We start from the raw sequence: 13,531 nt of genomic DNA on the forward strand, positions 1-13,531 counted from the left end.
AAATCTGATGGAGATGACAAATAATTCTTTAAAAAGAACACAGAGGATTTGTTTCTCCCACACACAACACACACACACTTAGAATTTGATGGATGCTGCTTTATCCATTAATCTGCATGAGGAAACTCACCTCCTCCCCTCTCTACTTGGTGAATGTCATCACCACAAAAAGCATTTTGATCTCTTGACTGTGGTTAGGGTTATCATTTGCCAAGCCTGCTTTTATTTGTCTGCTACATACACTTGCTACTCAATCCGAGCCCGAGGTTCCTAAGACAAGTTCACAAATGAACTTCTCTCGCTAGTTTCCCTTCTAAATAGCTCAGAGTACTCCTGAGGCTTGAGAGAAGTCTAAAGAAAAAAGGAAGGAGGGGATTACAAACCATCACCCTCCCAAGCAGTAGTTCAAAGGGAAAATACGACCAAATGTTACAGGAGACCAAGAGGCAAGGCAGGAATCACACGGTTTCCCCCACACCCCACCCCCCAAAGTCATGAGCTGCAGAAAGCCCTCAACCCTGAGGACCAGGAAAGAAGAAAACCTCAGCCAGATCCAGTGGCTGCTGTCTGTGGGATTCAGCTAATTGGCCCCATCAGTCATACAGCCTGGGCACAGGAGACCCCTCCGTGGCACAAAGTGTGCTCACTTCCTCAGGGACCTGCCACTTAGGGACCTGTCCTGGAAGGTGCCCGGCCCGTTCCATCTGCACACAACACTTCTCCATCCATGGCACAGTGATCACACCCACGAATCTGAACTCGGTTGCCCTGGTCCTAGTCCAGCTCTCCTTCTATTTGCAGATACATCAGAGATTTGCTAACCAAAAAGCCAGCTTAGAAATGGGGCGAGCGACTTAGGAAATGGCAAGGGGGAAAAAAGAGAGAGAAGAGGGAGAAGCAGAGAGAACTTTCTTTGCTGTCTATCTAATTTGAGAAAAGAAAAAAGGCGGGGGGTGGGGGGGAATGATCCCAAGCAAGCTGACATGATTTTGAGCTGTCCTGCCAATTTCCTGCAGAAAGCTCTCCTTCCTGAGGAGAGGAAATTAAAAACACACAATGGTCAGTGTTGGATCAGTGTTCCTCGAACTCACCAGCCTTCGCTTGGGCTTGATAAGGGGTCGGTTCTGTCCATTCATTTTGTGATAGAGCCCACAGGCGTTGCACAGGTAGTGCCCGGTGCCATCCCGTCGCCACAGCGGGGTTGAGGTGGCCCCGCAGTTCACGCACTCCCTGCCTTCTGGAAACAAGATCACACATAAGTCACTTATGGAAGCAAAACCGACAGCCCGCAGAAGGAGGGAATGAAAGTAACCTTGGGAACTTTTTTCTTCCCCCCTCTCTGCTCCCTCCATCGGGGAACTTCCAGCACCACCGCCACCACCACCGGCACCACCACCACCACCACCACTGCTGCAGCTGCCGCCCCCACTTCCCTTAAGGTGGCTCCCAGGTGGGAAAGAGTCACCGTCTGGCCCTGTCATGGCTTAACCATTGCCTTACACGTTCAGCTCCCGCCCCAAGAAGTGGCTCATGAATAACCAGCAGCAGAACTTTGCTCTGGGCCTGCCTGACTCGATGGGGAAGATCCTGCGCAGCCAAGGAGGAAGGCAAATTGCAACTTGAAATAGTTCCCTGAGAAAATCCTAAATCCGGACGGGACCATGACCCGGCAAGACATCCCCCTCGGCCTCCTCCCTCGAAGGAAAACAAAAGGGGCCCCATTATCATCGCGGGGTCTGTCCATAGGGATCGATGGGATCCTGAAGATTAGGACCGGGAGGAAAGGAAAGATGAATCGATGGCTAGATAGATAAACAGATAATAAATAGATGAATAGATTCATCAATTGGCTGATTGATTTTCAGGACCTGAGGCTTTAGATTTTACTTCCAATACAACTGGAGGTGTCCCCGGCTGGCAAATAATAGACAAGACCCGGTGGGGTCCACTCATTCCCCTCCCCACCCCTACCACCTTTTTCCTCTCTTAGAAAAGAACAAGGTTTTCTATGATGTGCCAGCCCCGTGGTGACGACGCAGAAGGCGAAGGAGGACCCCAGCTGGAGCAGGCCAGAAGGTGCTGGAGGGAACCCCCTGGAGATGTTGGCGGGTGAAAAGGAGAAGGAGGGCATGTCTGGAAGGAGCAGCATGAGGAGCAGATCAGGAGAAAAGGCCAATTAAAGGAAGGGGGGGGGCGGCCTCTGGGTCAGCTCATTAACCAAGGCCTTCCTGCAGTTGCTCTTTTTCCAAAAAAACAAACAAACAAAATAAACAAAAAAACCGGCCAGGCCGGTTCACTCCAGGGGCGGGAGAGTGACCCAGACCCATCTCCGGAGGGAAAGCTCCTGGAGAGAATCCCTCAAAATACCATTTTAGGACCACGGTGGGGGGAGTTTGCTCACTGATTTCTTTCCAACTTCTGTGGGAGAACCTGCCCACCTCTGGGGGGGGGCTCACCGTCCTGGTGGGCATGTACCAGCATCTCTGCCAACAGAGCCAGACTGGGAGGGGCTCACCCCCACCCCGCCCCTACTCCCCCACCCACAGGCGACCCTGGGAGAGCCAGGGGCTTCAGTGGAGCTGGTCTCCCAAGAGGAGGAGTCCGGAGACGGTTTCGGTTTCCCTGGGGGGTGCCAGGAGGGAGGTCTGGGAGGGTGGCAGGGGGCAGAGATGAGCCCCTAAGGGTTAATGTGTTTTCTGAGATTCATGGGCTAATTCCAAAGTACCAGGAAGACAGGGCGGGCGGAGGAAGGGACCGGGCAGGCTACCTGGGAATCTGGATGATGCCCTCTGGCTTGGGGGCCCCAGGACCCGTCTGGCCTTGGGAAACCCCTCGACCAAGAATGAAGGACGAGGGGGGGTTCACACCTGTAAGCCTGTTCTTTTCTCTAGGGACAGGTTCTGGGGAAGAAAAAGACTTTCAGAAATGGAGGGCTTTGCCTGACACTGGAGTTCATAATAGTGCTGGGTAGTTTTTGTCTACTTTCCTCTTTAAAAAAAAAAAAAAAAGTATGTAAGGAGTTAAGAGAAATGATATATATATTTTTCCCCCCAAATTCCAAAAAGCTGTTCAACCCAGGGTCTACAGAGAGCCTCCCACGAGCCACTGGCATTATTCACAAACCCGAGCCGAGCCAGGAGCACATGTCCAGGTACCCAACAGTATCTAACAGTCTTCAAAAAAGGCTGGGGACTCAGTTACATCCAGGCCCCCTCCACTGGGGGGTCAGAAGCCTGCGGCCTGGGCCCAGAGGAAGAGGCAAGGGCGAGGGGGGGAGGCGGGGGCTGCTGCAGCCCAGCCAGGGGGCGGGCAGGTCCTGCGGCCCCAGTGCCCCAAGCAGGCCCCGGGGCAGCCCCTTCTGGGGGGGCAGCGACACCGGGGCTCCAGGCCCCCTCCCCATCCGCCGAGGCGGGGCCTCTGGGGTCCCTGGTCACCGCGTCCCTCTCCTGCGGGGCTGGCCCCTGCCTCCCCCGCTGGCTGCCGCAGCTCGGGTGGGGTGGATCCCCGGCCGGTCCCCACCGAAGCTGGAAGCTGGCGTGGGGCTGGCAGCCTGCTCCCGGGCACCCGGGGCTGGGGGATCTCCCGGCCCTGACGTGATGAGACTGATTTCCTTTCCTTTGTCAGGCAGCAGGGAGGATGACAGCTTCCTTTTCAGAGGGACCTTCAGAACTCGCCACGCTTGCCTCTCCCGCGAGGCTCTGCACACTAGAGCAATTTTCTATCTTGATTCACTCCGCAAGTTTGCGCGATTGCCTCGTCTGGCTTTTGCTGATTTTTCCCCCCCTTTTCTCATTGTTGCCTCTAGTCTGTGACTTCAGCAAGCCACCCATTTTCCTAACGGAGGCCCTGGCTGCCTCCTGCCCCCTCTCCGCGTCCCCGCTCTCTGCCCGCGGGAGCGGCTCACACAGGCACCTCTGTCTTAGGTGACAGGAGAGCCACCGCGCCGCGGGGCCTCCCGACACCCGACAGCCACGTTCAAGCACCCCCCTGGGCCTCCAGCTGAAATCCTGGGGCCCGGCTGGAAGGGGCAGGGGAGGAGCAGGGCCGGAGGCTGCGGAGGGGAAGGTGGGCCGAGGTGCCCATGTCCCAGGAGGCCGAGGGCAGCCACGGAAGGGCCCTTGGCTAAAAGGCTTTTCTCTTTTGTTTGCAGAGGGACCCGGGCACCGGCAGCCCGGCGGCGGCCTCAGAGAGGCACTAGGTGCCCTAACCACCGCCTCAACCGTTTCTCCAAAACGCGACGACGACAGCCCTCTCTCCTCCTGCCTCCAGCTTCGGCAAGTGCATTTGCACAGAGTTCAAAAAAAAAAAAAAAAAAAAAGGCAGCAACCACTAAACCCCTAAACCCCAGAGAACTCCCTGAAGAACTGTGCCATTTCCACCGTCTCCACCCAGAAGGGTCTAGAAACCCTCCTCCCCACTCCCACACTCCCGAAAGTCCCAGCTCCCTGGCTGCCCAGGTGTGCTGCTTTGGGGTTTCTGATTGTGAGAAAGGAATAAGAAGGAGGAAGTAAAGAGCCAAATGGCAATGTCTGCCCTCCGCTCCCCACCTACCAAAAAATAAAAATAAAGAAATAATAATAAAAAAAATACAATAGATGAGGTCCGTAGGCAGCTTCTGGTTCCGGCGCAGGGGGAGTGCAGCTCCTCTCTCCTCCCTCCCCGCCCCCCACCCCCAACTGCTCTGGGGCTGAAGGAAAGAGTGAGAGAAAGGGAAAGACCAGCCCAAGGTGTGTGCACCCGGAGGGGAGAGAAACCAGAAAAGTCGTCCTGTCCCCTCCCCCACACTAACCACCACTCCGGCCTCGGCCACCACGATCTTCCCCCCAAAACTCTGCGCTGCCAGAAAAGAGAACTTTAAAATACAAAAACCAAAGAAAAAAAAAAAAGTACAAAAATTCCCATCGCTACCTCAACGTGCATCGGTTTGCTCTCTTGGCAAAGCAGTCCTCCAGGCCTGATCTGGGCCCGGGTCCCCCACCCCCACCCCAGGGGCAGCTGAACCCCATTTCCCTGGGACCCTGCCCCCCAGCCCGGGCCCAGCCCCCGGCCAGGCGGCGCGGCCACGGCTCTCTCCGCCTGTGCTCCCTTCCCCTCGCTTTCTCTTTGACTCCACCAGCTAGCCTACCTCCCTCTCCCTCTGCCGACTTTCATGTACTGAACACGCAGGTCTGAGTTTCTCTGTCAGCCTAACCGCATCCGGACTCTATTAAAGTTCCTGGCGCGGGATAAACAATGCAACTGTCGCGTGCAGCAGTCTGAAAATAATTGGATTAGCTAAAACATATCAACTAAATAGAGACAGTCCTGCCCAGGCAGTTGGAGTGAATGTCACCCTGGAAAAAAAAAAAAAAAAAAAAAACCCTGCAAACTGATCTCATGGTCACTGGGCTCCCAGAGCCCTCCCTCGGAAGTTTTTTCAACCCGGGTTTTTTGCAAACCCGGTTTCAAGACGGCTCGGCCCACCCATCCAAGACAAGTGATTTTCACCACTGCTTTGTATGTAGGATCTCTATAGGTAGAGGGCAGAGGTGACACGTTGGAATGAGCCGGGACAGACACCCCCCCCCCCGCCCCCCGCAAATGGACCCACCCAGGGAGACAGAACAATCTTCGAAAAACCACCTTTTAAAATACAGCTGAATCACAGGGAGAGAATCCCCAGGTCTCTCCACCACTCTGGTTAGGAGGAAGATTGGCGATGACCTGTTTTATTTTGAAAGCCAAGATGTATTCCATGTGGGTTTGGTGTTTGGTTCTAAAGCGTGTGCACCCAGGGAAGAAAGATGCAGCGCGCTTTTAGGCAGGGGGTGCTTTTTTTGAGGGAGGATGAGCAGAGGAAGCGGAGACCCACACCTGGGGAACGTCGTGCAGTCCTCCCTCCCTCCTCTGGCTGCGGCTCGGTCGAGGAATAGGTCCTAAGACGTCCTCCTGCCCCTGCCTGTGCCGTCACCACAGGTGACCGGCCCACTGGACTGCTTGTTTCCATTCCAGTCGCCCCTGGGGGGACAGAGCCTACCTCTCTCCCACAAGTTAGGGCGACGGTCCCCCTCTTCCACGCAAAGAATACATACGCCTGCTGCTTTTGCCAGGGTCCTGCCTGCACCACCACCCACCACCCCCCCAACCCTCCACAAAAACAGACACACGCTTTATTTATCCCTGTCTGTGCACAGCGCTGTCCTGTGTTGCCTGCATGACCCCCTCCGAGCTGAGCCCGGAGGAACAGACGGCCGGCCGCAGAGGCCAGGGGGGTCATAGGAGGGACCTGTGTTTGTTTAGGTTCCAGGAGGTTTCGTTTTAGCATTAAACACTAAAGATTTATTCCCTGGGCTTTCCATTTGGTCTTGGAAACTGGCTAAAGGTTACTGGAAGAACCCAAAGGTCCCGAAGCAGGCAGGACAGGGTATTTGTTTTTGTTTGTCTCTTTCCTTCCCAGCTCACAGTGGTGGTGGTGGTGGTGGGGGTAAATTAGATCCCACTTCCCCTCTGCTCCCAGGACTGCAGTGAGATAGGACACACCTCATTCTTGCCCCCCTCCCCTCCCCACCCCGCTGGAAGAAAGGGAAGAAAGCAAATCTCGCAAGGAAAGGTCTGCAACACCAGCCAGCTCCCTCCTCCCTGCCCCGGATTGAGGAGGAGAGGTGGGAGGAGGCCAGAGGCACCCCCTCCCGGGCCCCCTGCCCCAGGGGGTTGAGGGGGGGCAGAGAAGGTTCCTACCTGTGCTGGATCTCGCCTTGGGCCTCGACTTACACCCGAAGCCGGTCGGGGAGCCCCCCAGCAGGCTGCTGGGCGGGAAGAGTCCGGAGCTGTATTCGGGGACGTAGGGCGGGTACGTGGTGATGGGGTGGTGGGCCGAGGACGCGGCGCCCCCCAGGGTGGTCATGCTGCCCCGCGAGTGCGTGGACTCGAGCTTCATGCTGTCGGGCAGCGGCACCTGGTACTTGATGCACTCCTTCTCGTCCTGCCGGGCCGAGCCGGCCGAGCCCGGGGTGGACAGGGACGGGTCCGGGGAGACGTCCTTCGGCGGGGTGGGCGGGAAGGTGAAGAGGTGCGGGCTGGAGTGGCCCGCGGACAGCGAGGACGACGAGGCCGGGGGGTAGACGGAGAGGGGCCCCGGGGAGCCGTGGTGGATGGACGTCTTGGAGAAGGGGCTGAGGTTCCAGGGCGAAGCGGTGTGGTGGCTGCCCAGAGCTTTGCCACCGTCCAGCCAGGGCAGGGATCCGTGCAGCAGAGGCGGGCGGCACACCTGGCTCCCTGCGCGGGGAGGGGGGCGGGGAGGCAGGAGAGAGAAATGCCCGTGAGAGCAGCTCCCCAGGACCTCGGCCACCCCAGCGGCTCTCCCCCTTGCACCCGGCCTCCCAGCCGGGGCAGCCCTGACACTCGCTGCACCTGGCCGCAGGCCCACGCCTCAGTCCAGGCCGGCCCTCCCCTACCTTGGCCAGCACACCCCGTATACCCCTCCCTCCCACCCCACCGTCCCATGCAATCCAGCAGCATCAAGGGCCTGGGCCCGACACCCAGGAGGTGCCCGCTGGCAGTGGGGAGAGCCCCTGGGCTTATTCGGTTTCCCCAGATAGACTTTCTAAATGGCATCCCCTGAGGTCCCTCTCTGGAACCTGACTTGATTTATTGGTTTCCTTCAATGGCCCAGCGGCCCCCATCCCAGACCTAATCCCAGCCGACCCGATAAGAGTCGGCTGTGAATAATGAGGCCTGATGGGGTGAGCCTGGCCGCACAACTGCTCCACACCAGGAAAATACACGGACCCCAGAGAGAGGCCCAGCTCCCGAGGCCCAGCGCCAGGAAGGAGGGTGGCTTGCAAGGGAAGAGAGGGAGCATTTGGGGGTTACCTTCAAGTAACCCTGCCTGGGCGCTCGCTCATAACTGGCAAGGCCTGAAATGGGATTTGCAAGGGCATTTTAACCGCCCAAACTGTTGGAGGAACTTTCCAAGGCAGGACCCTGCCTCTCTGACCCTCCCAGATCCTAGAGAAGAAAAACAGAGTAAACCCCATCTTGCCCTCAAAGTTGTGATTCCACCGGTGCCAAGCATGGGTTTTCACCTGAGCCCCTGCGACACAAAAGTCCTGTGTCTGTACAGATCTCCCTTATTCACGGAGCCTATTTAAAATTCCTGCATGCGAAATTCACAGTTTTAGGACTGGCCATCCCTCCGGCAAGTCCATACACCCTGAGAGGGGCAAATGCAAACTGCGGGCGCAAATCCACACACTTATTGATCTTTTTAATCCACTACCTGCCTCAGCATTTGACATTCTATTTAACCATTAAGAACAATACTGAAACTAAAATCTTGAGAGAGGAAGGGGAGGGGAGGGGGAAGGAGAGTTCTCTGAACGCCAAGGGTCAAGATTCATGTTATGCAGGAAGTAGTATAGTAAATAATATTAAGTCTGCATCTACCACATTTCCACTTAACTGCTGATCTGCACAGAACGAGGGCAAAGAGCGCCCCATCCGCAGAAACGATTGTTTAAAACCTGGTGACAGCAGGGCGGACGACGCCTGCTGCCGGAGGGGCTCTGTCATTGGCGCCGAGTCAGGCTCCGAGTCGGGGGACCAGGGAAGACCTCGGTCGCCCGGACTAAGAGCAACTCACGTTTTCTCCGCCTGGAAGGGTGCCTCTATTTCTCCTTTAGGAACCCACTCCCGCTGCAAAGCTTAGAGCTTTTATCCACACACACACACACCTCCCAACCCTCTATCTACGCAGGGCTGGATTTCTTAATGTTTCGGAGCCCGGCTAAACTTTTCAAGGTGAAAGAGAAAGAAAAAAAAAAAAAAGGAAAGGAAAGGAAAAGAGAAGACAGCTGAAATCGCCCCCATGTAAAACGAAACCCTGGTGGATCCTAAATCTTCTTGGGGAGCCTACTGGGGCTGTTGTAGGCCGGAGGACAGAGTAAGGCAAGAGTTGCCGGGAGCAGGCAATGAGGCAACCTAAAAGCAAAGACGCAGGAAAATTCTGTGCAGCCGGGAATCCAGTTAGCTTCAAACGTGTCCAATTTAAGGCAGCAGCCCCTCCACCAAACCCTGTCAAGTACCAAAATTCAAAATTCCAGCCCTCAGAGCCCAGGGGCCAGCAGACCTGCCTAGGAACCGAATGCACTAGCTCTGGGGGAAAGGTCAAAACACAAGGCATGTGAATCAAAAATTTTTTCTGGCCTTTCCGAAAAATGTGCCGGGGGGGAAAAAAAGAAACTGAGGCACGCCGGCAGAGACCCCCTCCTCCCCCACCCCCGCCCCGCCTGGTGCGCCCCCAGAAGCAACTACAGGATCCCTGGGGGAGCGGAGCCCTTTGAGGGGACCAGGTCGGGGGCGGGTCTGGCCGGCGCGGGGCCCGGGACCCCCCGGAGCTGCGGCCGCACCTGGAGCGGGGGCTGCCGCGGGGCGCCCGCCAGGTGAGCGCCAGGCCCGGGCGCCCCGGCCGCGGGGGGACGCCTGCTGCGACTTTTTTTAAAAAACACACTCTCGCGGCGACCGAGACTGCTTCCTCGCCCATTTCCGGGCCCCAATCTTTTTAGGTTGTAGCAGGAACGGCGCTCGGGGGCTTTCGCTGGGTCTCCCCAGCCGCCCCGGTCGGTCCCCGAGCTCCCCCTGCTCCCGCATCCCGGGGGCGCGGCGGGGGTCCCCGCACCCGGGGCGCACTCACCGTGGTGGGTCGGAGGGTACCTCTGCACCGTGGCCCTCACCGAGTTCCCATAGTACGAAGGGACGTGGTTGCCTTGACCGTCGATGTTAAAAAGTACATCCACCTCCTCGGGCAGCGGGTACTGCGCCGGGTCCATGTAGGAGTGGCCGAGGCCCGGGTGGTGCGTGTCCGGGTGCTGCCCGTTGAGGACCGCGGGGTGGTGGTGGCTCACCCAGCGCGGCTGGTCCGCCGTCACCTCCATGGCCCCGGCTGCGCTCGCGCCTCTCGCCCGGCCCGGAACCCGCGCGCGGAGAGGGAGGGCGGCGGTCGGGCTGGGGCGGGGCGGGGAGGGGTCGGGGGGGCTCCGAGGCCCTGCAGGTGCTCCTGCCGTCGGAGGGGCGGGGGGGGGGGGTGTCGAGTGATCTGTTTGCAGTGGGGCAAAGGGAGAGCTGGGGAGGAAAGGTGAGCGAAGGAGATTTAAAAATATATATTTGAGCAGTAGTTTGGCAAAGAGGAGAAGAGGAAGGAGAAGCAAATTCCCCCCACTCCAAAAAAAAATATATATATATATATATATATAGGCACGGGAAGATAAAGGGGAGGGGGCACCAAATTCTAAAAGAGGGGAGGGCGAGCGAAGGTGGCTGGAATTTTTGCAGAGGAGGCTCTTCTGCACCGGGGCTGGCTCAGCGGCTCCGAGGCTGAGGCTCTCCGCGGGTCACCTGCGAAGGAGAGAAGGGGGAGACCTGGATGAGCTCCTAAGTACTCGAGCACCTGAGTTTATCAAGTGGCACCACCTCCCCGCGAGCCGCCCGGCCCCGCGCCCGCGCACCCAGGACACGCGCACACACGCGCGCTCGCGCACGCCTCCTCCCGAGCGAGGCCAACCGGGACGCGGCCGCCCGGGGACCAGGGCCCTGCACCCACTGCGCGGTGGCACCGGCCCGACAGCTCCCTCCCTCGCCCCCCGCCGCCGCCACCTCCACCACCTCCACCACCACCAGCATCCCACCTCCCTCCCCCACCCCCCCTCCGCGGGGACAGCGATCCCCGGACCTTCCTTCCAGGCCTTAAGAAACTCTCCCAAGGAGGACGGCAGGGTTTAAAGTGTGTTAAAGTCCTCCCACATGGGGCGAGGAGGGGAAAAAAATTAAAAATTTAAAAAAAGAAAGAAAAAAAGAAAAAAAAAAAGAAAGAAGGAAAAAAAATCAAACTTAAAAAAAAAAAAAAGTTGCCAGTACCAACCTGGGTAGCGAGCAGTGAGGAGGAGGAGGAGGAGGAGGAGGAGGAGGAGGAGGAGGAGGAGGAGGAGGAGGAGGCGTGTGACCTGGGAGACCAGAAACTGCTCGGTCAGGTTGCGTGGCTCGCTCTGTCGCGCGCGCTCTCCGTCTCTCTCTCTTTTCCTCTCTCTCTCAGTCTCTTTCTCCCTCTCTCAGTATTTTTTTTTTTTTTTTTACAGGGAATGCATTCTTTCTGAAAGTATCAAGACGGCGCCAGGCAGCTCAGTGTTCGCAGACAGCTGTGGCGCGACAGAACTTAAGGAGGTTCTAGTGTCATCCGCGCCGAGGGGGAGGAGCCTGGCGCTGGCGAGGAGGGGACAGTTTCACCAGCACAAGGAAACTGCAACCCAAACCCGCTGCAGGACCTCACCGCCCCCCCCCCGCCGCCCCCCTGCCTTGCACCCCTCCGCCCCAGCTCCCGCCCCTGCACTGACCGGAAGGGGGGCGCCGCGGAGGGCGGCCCGGGGGCGCAGGGGCGGCGGCCCGGGTGGGCCAGGCCCGCGGGGTTTGGGGCGGAGGGGGCGGGCTGGAGGGAATTTGCGCTCTGGCCCTTTAACTGTGGCTCCCGCTCCTGCCAATTCATTCCGGCTCGGTGGATTATTCCGTGCCGGGGAAGCCGGCCTGCCCCATTCATAAAGTACATTTCTACAGGCGGCCTTTCTTTTTCAGACTTTTTTTTTTTTTCTCTTAATGACCAAACTTGGTTTTAAATTCAATGCAGGGTTTTGGGGAGGTGATTGCTTTTTTTTGTTTGTTTCTTTTTTCTTTTTCTTTTCTTTTCTTTTTTTTTTTTTTTGGAGCTCTGTGCATGTACCACGGATCAGAAAGTATTATTATTATTTTTTTTAATGCCGAAGTCCTTTGAGGTTTGCCTCTGGAGAGAATTGCCTAAGAGGCTTGAGGAGTGGGGCAAGAGGAGTAACCCTTACTGGGATGTCCCGGTGACCCTGGTGGTCGTTGTCAACGTTTCCCCCCCAGCCTTTTGTGCTCGCGAGCCCCACGCAAGGAGGTCCCCGCTGTTGCAGCTGTCCCGTCTAGACCTGATATTTGGGGTCGGTGCGTGCTTCTCACTTGAGTGGCAGGAGTGATGGGAGAAAATGAAAGGGAGAGGGAGACAGAGAGAGAGGGAGACGCTAAGGAGCCCCCTAAGAGCCGCGGGAGTGGTTGCAAAGAAAGAACTCCAGTCTGTTTTCCAGTGGCCTAACTTGTCCCTCCTCCCCGCCCAGCGCCCCGGGGTCTTGCCCCAGCCGAGGGACCGGCCCCTTCCACCTACCCCCGTCCCGGCCGGCGGGCAGGACTGCGGCGACCTTCCCCGGCCTCGCGCTGCGCGGCCCCGCAGCCCCGGGCGGAGGGGGTGCGGCTCCAGAAGCCCCGGTGGGGGGCGGGGCCTCGGGGGGCGGGGCCGCGCGGGGCCCAATCAGCGGGCGAGGCTCCGGCCGGGCCGCGATTGGCCGGCCCCGCGGGCTCCAACCTCCCCGGCCTCGCCTGGTCCTTTGAGCCACTGCATCCCCTAGCGGCGCCCCGGCTTCTGCAGCCGCCCGTCCCGAAAACGCGGTCGGGGCGAGCAGGGGTCAGGCGGGGAGGGGAAGACTCCGGTTCCACCTCCTGCTCACCCCAGGGCCCTGTGTGCGAGGAGAGTGTGGGTGCCCCCCCCCCCCGCAGGCTTCCCCACGGACGGCACTAAGAGCTGAATTTGGGGTCTCATCTGAATGAAAGCCATTATTCCCTCTTTGCTCCTCTACAAATTACCAAAAAAATTCGAAATAGAAGAGACCGTCCCTAAAAGTAAGTTCTGGAGGATTCGTTCCATCAGGTCAAGGAAAATCATCAATATTCAGCCTTCGGCTGGTGTGTGTGTTGGGGTAGGGGCGAGCGAGAGATGCCTCGTTTTTATGCACAATCCGTGTTTAGAAAGATTAGTGACATTTATTTGAGTGGTGGAAACGCGGGTCCTGCCCATCTTGGGTTTGGAGGCTCCGTCTTCTTAACTCTGATGTTTGTTAAAAAATCAGGGTTGAGTTTCAAGATACGGGACGGAAGAAGATTCCTAAATGGAACACACAGCGCCCCGCCCGCGACGGGTTTCTCCGGAGCCCATTTAGTTCCCGTTTATTAGGGCGGCCCAGTAAAGCAGCATCGATTTTCCCCTCACTCTGACCACTTCCCTCTAGAGCCAGCCAAGCTGCCAGCCTCTACTGCTCGCGGTGCTCTCCGAACCTTTTAATTATTTAGTTTCTGTCTAACATTCACCGGAAACCGCTTCATAAACAAGGGCAGGCCAGCGCGCACACATTTTTGCTCAAACTCCCCGAGATTAAGATTAAGGATGGGAGCAGACAGGGAGAAAAAAAAAATTTTAATTAAAAAAATAAAATAAAATAAACATGAAAAGCGCTTCTCGGCGCATCAATCGGCCCCGGGTCGAGGCGATGCCAGACCGGACCCCGGTTCAAAGTCCACGCGGGGAGTCCCAAAGGTGGCCTTTTGGGGCGAGACCTGGGAGCCAGGGGAAAAAAGAGAAAAAAAGGGAGCCATCCCGGGGGAGGGGGGAGGAGGGGGAGGGCTGCTGACGCCAGGACTCGAAAATGTGAACTTGTGAGCT

General features: G+C 57.6%; 1 protein-coding gene across 7 annotated transcripts in view; it reads right to left on the reverse strand.

Annotated features, from left to right (window-relative positions):
* The window catches only part of GATA3 (GATA binding protein 3), a 32,749-nt gene that overhangs the window by 12,167 nt on the left and 7,051 nt on the right, over positions 1-13,531 (reverse strand). The window contains exons 1-4 of one of the 7 annotated variants that reach the window (XM_077897269.1): positions 10,895-11,190; positions 9,671-10,371; positions 6,718-7,254; positions 1,092-1,237 (exon numbers count right to left, since the gene is read on the reverse strand). In XM_077897269.1, coding sequence (XP_077753395.1) covers positions 1,092-1,237; positions 6,718-7,254; positions 9,671-9,911 — 924 coding nt within the window. In that variant the 5' untranslated portion in view covers positions 9,912-10,371; positions 10,895-11,190. Of the gene's footprint in view, positions 1-1,091; positions 1,238-4,908; positions 4,929-5,125; positions 5,147-6,717; positions 7,255-9,670; positions 10,372-10,894; positions 11,191-12,202; positions 12,305-13,531 lie in introns of those variants that run through there. The other 6 variants (XM_077897266.1, XM_077897268.1, XM_077897265.1 and 3 more) reach the window with 6 other exon arrangements.

This window comes from Canis aureus, chromosome 5, assembly GCF_053574225.1.
Source record: "Canis aureus isolate CA01 chromosome 5, VMU_Caureus_v.1.0, whole genome shotgun sequence".
NCBI classification, from domain to species: domain Eukaryota; kingdom Metazoa; phylum Chordata; class Mammalia; order Carnivora; family Canidae; genus Canis; species Canis aureus.